General features: G+C 37.7%; 1 protein-coding gene across 1 annotated transcript; it reads left to right on the forward strand.

Annotated features, from left to right (window-relative positions):
* The first annotated feature begins 726 nt into the window (after positions 1 to 726).
* Positions 727 to 6220, forward strand: COP9 (COP9 signalosome, subunit CSN8). Its single transcript, XM_089162367.1, has 5 exons — positions 727 to 934; positions 1154 to 1233; positions 1362 to 1543; positions 3678 to 3785; positions 5661 to 6220. The coding sequence occupies exons 1-5, from the start codon at positions 851 to 853 to the stop codon at positions 5798 to 5800; spliced, it is 594 nt and encodes a 197-aa protein (XP_089018493.1). The 5' UTR covers positions 727 to 850; the 3' UTR covers positions 5801 to 6220.
* Positions 6221 to 8626: the final 2406 nt, after the last annotated feature.

Here is an 8626-nt window from a genome sequence, read left to right on the forward strand (position 1 = left end):
TCACACCATCACACAATAGAGATAGAGTCGTGAAGAAATTAAATGTCTCACTTTTGATTCTTTTTTTTTTTTCATCTAGAAATAAAACTCCTATTCTATGGTTGAGAATGTGAGACAAGTACATATCTCTATTTTGATGGTAGAGTCAAAGAGGAACCAAAAACCTTAGACATTAAGGACATTTATTTAGTTTGTTATTTTAGGGGATCATAAAAAGATAATTGCAATCATTTTTTTTAATATGTGAAATTTCAATGAAAATTATTTTTTTAATTAATTTTAATTTGTTGGTAGAATTAATTTCAAATTTTAATAGAAAAATAGATTTGGCTATACACTAAAATATTTTTCTGTATTTCCTATCGGGTCCTTTACCATGGATGAAAATTGGGTTCTTAAACTGGCATTATTGGTTTATTACTGATGTTTTTTTTTTTTTTTTCTTTTTTCCTTTTTCGGTGAGATATCATGACTGATCTATCAAATGGTTAAGTTTGTCATACCGATATCATAGCTTGTTCCGTCAGTATCATATGATATGATATAAGCGACAGATTTTCTGTTTCGGTAACGGGAATATGTTACATGGTACGAATTGACAACTTTAAAGTCTTGAAGGCTTTAACTTTAAGTTAAACCCTCATCGGATCGGGATATCGTATAACCGATACGGTATCGGGCATGGCCGGCATTTCAAAAGTCGGCGTTAAGATTTCAGCTGCTTACGGTGTTGTTAACTTCACTGGCGCATTTTCTCGTAGAGCTGTCGCTCATTAGAAGGTTACGGTTCTCAAGAAAATCGCAGGCTGTTCAAAGAATTCATAGCCGGGAGAAAGCGAAAGCTCTCTCAATGGATTTCTCTCTCATCAAGGGAGCCCTAGAATCCAAATCGTACGGAAAGATCGCCGATGTCTGTGACGAGCTAATGCTTCAGGCAAGCTTCTCTTACTTTAAATTATTCTCATTCGATTCAATGCCTTTCTCTTTTTGGATGAATGCTATTAACCACTGTAGTATTTTTTGGTTCGATCATCCTCTGAATTTTCTAGGGTTTTGTACCCCTTGCTTTTAATCCCTCGATTTGAACTTAAAATGTTACTAGTTTATGTTCTTTAAGTTTTTCTCATGCTATTCTGTTGTTGAGATCATTTAGGTTGCGGCACAGGGCATTGCGTTTCAGGACGAATGGCCTTATGCGATTCATCTACTGGGGCAGCTTTACATAAACGACGTGTAATCTCATTATCTGATGAATTGATTAACTTAATAGTCTTTACGTATTTATAGATTTTCCCCCTTTTGCCCTCTCTTCCCTACGATATTGGTTGCTAATGATTTTTGGTGGGCGGATGGTCTTGCAGTAACAGTGCTCGATTTCTATGGAAAACAATACCTGCGGCCATTAAAGAAAGCAAGCCAGAACTGGTTGCAGCTTGGAAGATAGGTCAGCGGCTCTGGATGCGTGACTATGCTGGAGTCTACGACGCAATTCGTGGGTTTGAGTGGAGTCCCGAAGCGCAAAGTCTTGTTAGTGCATTCTCAGGTATATTGGTATTTCTATTGGTCCCCTACGGTTTTCTGGATATAATGTCGGCATATATGGGCGACCATAATTTAGTTGCCATTTAAATTTTCTGTTTTAAAGTGGCACTTTGAGAAAGAAACACTGGTTAGCTCAACATTGCTTGAATAGTTGACTTAGGGTCCGAAAGCAGTCAATTACACTGTCAGAATTGTTGATATGATGTTTTCGGGGTCTAGATTTACAAAGAGACTGCCTTCCTGGTTACTTTTCTTTTTGGGGTCTGATTATTTTGTCCTTGATATGGTTGGAAAAAACTGTCCATTTAGCTAGGCCATTCAACCCAGATTCCTCGGTTTGAGCATTTTCAATTTAATTTATTGGTCCATCCAATGGGGGTTGGAAGAACATCACGAGGTAGGATTAGATTTTCCCCAACAGATCTCCTACAGGGCATGAAGAGAAAAAAAATGAAAAATTGAGAGGTTAAATTAAAGAAATGGAGAGGATGACACACCCCCTTTTTTTGGGGGATAGACTGGCATCCCTGTTTGTAAAAAATAGCTGTGGACAACTGTTGGACATGGTTGTTGGTTTAAAATTCAAGATGGGAAGGTGATTTGGGTTCCCAAATAACGAATCAACCGAACAAGTGAAAAAAAAGATATTTATACCTTGTTGGTACACTTAAATGGTAGTGAGGTTTTTCTGGGGAGGAGGCAGAAGAATATTGGGTGCATGACCCAAAAGGTTATATTTCTGTGGTTTCATAACACCAACTAATTGAGGAAATAGATATTGACCAGGAGAGAAAGTTCACCTGCATCAATGTATGGTGGAATTACAATGCCATTACATGAGTGTAGAAAGTAACAATTGGTTGATAAAAAGTAAATAACTGATATGTTAAAAAGAAGAAGTAAATAACAAATTTAACTTTAGCAAGTTGGTTTTAGGTAACAGCTCTAAACTCTGTAACCTTACTAACGTGCAACATTGCAAATCTGGTTCTTTTTGCTGAACCAAAGCAAACCTACCATGGCTGTAACTGTTGAATAGCAAGCTTACGATTTGCTTGTTTGATTAAAGTTTCCCAAGTATGAATCTTGCAGTTGCATTAGACATTAACCTAACATGGATACCAAAATGGCAGTCTTGGAAGGTTGATAATGTACTGGCAGTTCATGTGCTGGTTCCATGGGTTACCACTAGCCTTAGTTTCTGATACTGATATCCTGGTCATTGTTGTTTGAACCTCTGTGGGAGTGTAATCAAGTGGTGTTCGGCCCACCAAACTACCCCTTGAGTCTCAGCAGCAACAGAGAACCCACGGAGAATTTTTCTCATTCATAAAGAATCTGTTTTGTACTTCTGGTTTGTTTTTAGACTTTAGAGGTAGAAGACCATATCCTTTCCTGCAATTTTGATTCTGTTTTATTCCCTCACTTTCTAATAATAACTCTTCCTTGCACCCCTAATTTCTGTATGTATTTTAATTACTTTTGATTCCAAGTGTGTTCCTACGGTTTATCCTTCTCTCTTTAACCTAACTGCTATCCCCTTTAGAAATCTTGTTGATTACCAGCTTGCCACTACTGTTACATTGACACGGATAAGCACCTGGGTTGGCTTGTAGCAAATTCCAAACGTGGTTTTCAAACCCAGGGATTGCATTAATGAAAGTGAACCAAAGGTACAGAAGCACGTAAGTTGCAGTTCTTCTGAGCAGGGGCCATTATCCAGGACTGGTCCTGCATTGGCATAGGCCTTGTATCTAGTATGGCCTCAACTAGAGCTGATTGGGAGGCTAGCATCTATGAAGCCAACCCCATTTAGTCGGGATAAGACATGTTGTTGTTAGTGGGGTTATGCTTTGCTTATTTTGTAAGTGTAAGACAACTCATATATGTCTGGACCTGATTGTCATTGCTTGATTTTTCCATGGCAAGCTTCTACAATTTGGGTTCTTTCATTTCTTGGTGCAGCCTTTAGGTCATTGGCTTGCTAAGTTCGTGATCTCAAAATTTCTCATCTGTATTAGTTACAACTTGTATGAACTTGATGGGTTATGACTTGTGAATTCATATTATATTCTATTTGATAGAAGTTTGCAATCTCATTAGTTTCACTTTTGGGACATCCTGAACCTTTTCAGATCTCTATACTAAGAGGATGTTTGAGCTACTGCTGTCTGCGTATTCAACAATAACTGTTGGAGATGCAGCACTCTTTTTGGGAATGAATGAGGCAGATGCTACCAACTGTAAGCTTCTTTACTTTCGATGCATATGAAATAATTTGTATTGGTTGAGCCCCCATATATAATCATGTATGTGAACTGCTGGTTGAGCCCTCATATATAATCATATATGTTAGAACTGCCGATTTTGATAGTTGCTAGGTTGATCTCTATGGATAAAAACTAGGAATCTATCTGGCATAGGAAAATGGTATTTGTACAACTGGGTACCTTGTAAAATTGCACCCTACTTCTGAGCATAGTTGTCATGGACAAGGTGAGCCAAGGTAGTATCAAGCAACAGTGACGTGTAGGTAATACCAAGGTGCTTAATGTGAGTACCGTATGTTACATCTGAGGCCACAACGCGTATTGTTCTTTCACAATTGTAAATATATGTACAATGTGGGTTATACAAGTCAGAAGATTTGATAGGTAAAAGAGTCTATAGAGACATGTAAGCAAGGTTCGACATGTCGGTGAAATGTCATGTGTCACTGGGTGTTGACACCAGCGACACGGCAACATTTTGCCGACATGTCGGTGACTTTTGGCAAGGTGTCGATGAAAATTTGACCCCTGGTTTCGGGGGGTATTTAGGGTCGTTTTGGTTTGAATTTTGTTGTGTAGCCTAATTTGAGGCCAATAAATACACTAGGAGCATTATTTTGGCCTAAAACATCTGTTAATCTGAAGTTTCTGATTGGCACATGCCCATCTATATGCTGGCAAAACTAGAAGTTTGAAAAACTCATATAAACTCATTTTATTTTTTTTTTAAATGTGTTTTCATGTATGTGGGCTGGCTCATGGATCGGGGTACTGTTTCAGCCATTTATGATCTAAGGGGGTATTCTTAGGTGATGGTTGGTTACCTTTCCACACTCAATTCCATGATTCTGGGCTGGCACTTTTTTGGAAATCTGTGATTTTTTGGAGCAAAGTCTCTGCTTTGTAACTTTCAATGGAGATGATCTCTGAGTACCTTGAGAACAGAGTCACTGATTGGTATACATAGAAGGTACTCATCCTGGTGTTTCCAAATTTAATTGCCTTTTTAAGATATTAGACATTTTTCAAATTCAACCTTGAGAGGGTTAAAAGATAGAAATTATCATTAACCATATCCCGTTCAGTATATTATTAGAATAGCTTCTATAAAATTTAGGTCTAAAATTAAAGGCAGGATTTTTCCTAGCTGAGTTCTCTGATATATCAAATGAACCATATCCGTATGATATTGGAGAATTAATATTGGAATCAATATTTGGCGGAACTGAGCTGGGAAAACAATTCCTTCACTTACAAATATCAGGGTTGTGTGTGTTTTTCAAAATTTGATTCTTAGAACAACAAATCGCTTTATATCCTCTGAATATCATGTTTCAAGATCAAGTTTTTGAGCTAGTTCACTTGGTGGGAGCATAGAACAATAACAAATACAGCACTAGAAACCCAATCCACTCTTGGGAATTAGATATTATCAAAAGCATTCTGTGGGAGGGTCACCAATTAGAGCTTTTATAGCTCATTCAGCCTAGCTTGGCTGAATGTGGGTCTCTATTTGATGTGTGACACTTTAGGTGGTGCCCAGAAAATGTGTCATCGACAACCTCCTCTACCTGGCTGTTAGTAAATTTGCCCTTTTGTTGGAACAGTCCTTTGAAAAATGATGAAGAAGCCCCTATTTTGAAATTTTGTTTTGTGACTGAATACAAGAGCAAGTCTTTTGTACAATGGGCTGCTAGTGGTTGGACCTTGGAATTTTTTTGCATGTATGTAATTTTGCTACTTTAGTGCAGTATCACTTCCACTTCTTTACTCCACCCTCCAAAAATGGAGGACAATCTTAATGAATACTATTGTGACTTACACTGTTTGGTTGATTGTCTTGTATAGATGCATTGCAACATGGATGGCTTGTTGACCCCAATTCTCGAATGTTGACAGTGAAGAGACAGCCGATTGTGACAGAACAGAAATTAGATCCCAGTAAATTGCAACGATTAACAGAATATGTGTTCCATCTTGAGCATTGATCAGATATCTGCTGTCAATGCAGTAAATTGCAGCATTTTACAGAGTTTCTATTCAATCTTGAGCATTGATAGTTCTTTTGCTGTCAGTTGATGGATCTTAAGGTTGTTCCGTTTTCCTCTACTTGTTCTTGATTGTCAGTTGGATAGGAAACAATACCCTATAGCTTGTAAAGCTTTAGCGGAAAAGTTGATGTCACTAATACAATAGTTTTCATTAATTTTTTCCCCTCCAAAGGAGTTGTAACATATTGGGGGGAGATATTACTTATATATATGCGGCTAACCCTCCATCGGCATCATTAAATTTTTTTATTTTGGGTTTCACTGTCTAACCTATAATTGTTCAATGGAGTTCGTGTTAGCTGTGACTGTTGTTGGGGAGACTTTTCAACTCATCCGAGCTTAGTTTATATTTTTAGTCAAATATGAGGAAGTTTTTGGGCTCAATCCTTTATGAGGGAGGGACATACATATTGTTCCTGTATATTGGCATATCTGTCAACAAGCCTCTACAGGTTCATGTGGTTACTGAAGAGGTAGTGTCATGGAGGTCATCAAATGGTGTATGCAATAGGGATGATGTACATCATTTTCTCATCTTTTATATATATTTTTTCCGGCTTTTTGACTCCGAAAATCTGAAAAATCCAAGCTTGTGGATTCATGATACTGCGTGGATCTCTTCTTAGGAACTGCTCTTCAAACTGGAGTAAATTCCAGTTTGAAATTTTATTGCAGGCTCATGCTGTCTCCAATGGTGCTCTTGCAGCGTGTGGATGTTCAGTTGTTGCTTTTGCCCCATCGTCTTTTTATTCTTGCTCAGGTTATCGTGCTTAGGCCTGGTCAAGTTGTGCTCTGTTCGCTCCTTGCTTTTTATGGTCGAAGTTTTTGGCTCTTAACAAATCTTAGCTGGTTCAGCAAGAGAATATTATTACCAAGCCAGCTGATACCAGTATGGACAAATCGATGATGCCTCGATTATCATCATTTGAGTTTTTTTTTTCTTTCATGGCACCAATTTAAGTGGACTTTTAATTCTTGACTGCCCACTTAAGTTGGCAAAATTTCACGGTGCTTATTTTGTATTTTTTGTAAAATTGCGAGGTTTAACTGTTACTTTTATTGATAAACTGACTAAAATACTCTTCACCATGTAAATGACTAAAATGCCCTCTCATCCACTTAATGACCCAACCTCTTAGGTGGGATGAAGGTATTCTCCCTTTACCCATTTTTTTCCTATACCTTGTTAGAAACCCACCACCACCGGTAACCACCATTCCTTCCCCTGCTATCTACCATTGCCCATGCTTCCCCCTGTAGGAAGTATTCACCATTGCCTCAAAACCCATTATAGAATGGAAGTTTGAACCTTCTCTCCACTCAAGTAGAAATCACCGGAAATTAGAAGTAAGCATCAGATCATCTTCGAGATTCTATTTCATCTCTACAACTTTTCGAATTGCAAACCCTAACTTCTTGAACAAGCTCTTGAGCTTCGATTGCCCAGGAATGAATTCTCTCTCTATTTCATCTCTTCACTTCTATAACCTCACCCGGTTGGATTGGGATTTATCTACCATAACATCGTACACGCCAATCATGATTATTTTCATTTTTTTTTTTGTGGAAATTGATAGCTTTATATTAGTGGGTGAGGTCTATTACATATATCATAGAAAACGTCTAACTCATATCTCTTCCTTGAGAGGTGCTGATCATTACAGTTAACCCTTAATTTAAAACTTACTTAAAATTTTCATCATGCATCTTTTTAACATAATGGCTAGGTGAAATTCAAGTTTGATAATTGGATGAGAATAATTTTTTCCCCTTCCTTTCTTGGGTAAGAGATGTTTATTAATTTTTTTTTGGGCGTTTTTAAAGCTTGTTTAAGGTTATTTCTTTTCATTTTGACTCGTTTTTATTTGATTATTATGGACACCCAAGCCCCACACTCAATGAGTGGAGAGCACATTGCTTGACATGAGGTGGTATAGTCCCAAACTTATGTGAGTATGAATGCATTGGGATCAGTTTGAGAGCTGAAAATCTCAACCCGTCCATAGTATTGGTATATATGGTATCACACAGAATATCTCTGTGAGATATCCTATCTGATACCATTAGTAGCCACCGATATCAAATCAGATATGGTATCAGTTTTCATGGCAGCATACCCTATCTGATACCACAGACTAAAACAATGACTATGGGGACTGGTGAGCTTCAGGCAACCAGTAAAAAATGGGATCCAATGAAGAGAAGGCACTTTTGCTCTTGGTACTGCTCTTCCCTCAATCCTTCAAGGAGCGGTTGAAGGATCATTGTGAAACTGAAACATGTATTGATGATAGCGAACGAGAAGGATGAACTTCAAACCCAAAATATGTATTAAGAAGGAAATTAAACCATGTAAATGGCTTCGGATCTTCACCTGTGGAATCACAGCTCATACCCAAATCGAGCAACCACGTAGTAGATAATGGCCATCTTATCAGTGATTATAGTAGTAAAGTGACAATCAGGCTTTCTGGACCAAGATATCAATCGTGAAAGTTGCATTCAGTGATCTTGGTAAAAAGATATAAAAAAAAAAAAAACAAAATAGAGGATTCAAACATAGATATAATGGCTCTGATGTACAGGAACTTCAAGGTATTCAGATTCTAAATTTCCGGATTAATTGCAGACTGCCTCTCAAAATGAAAAAACATTAACCAAGATGAGTGACAACATGACAAGCCTGTGGAGAATCACTCTAGTAGTAGTAGAACATGAAATGCCGAAATCTTGTTGGACTAAAGGAGGATATCAATGACAGAT

The sequence above is a fragment of the Hakea prostrata genome, chromosome 1 (assembly GCF_041222555.1).
Source record: "Hakea prostrata isolate BN-2017 chromosome 1, UWA_Hpros_2, whole genome shotgun sequence".
In the NCBI taxonomy this organism is placed as follows: domain Eukaryota; kingdom Viridiplantae; phylum Streptophyta; class Magnoliopsida; order Proteales; family Proteaceae; genus Hakea; species Hakea prostrata.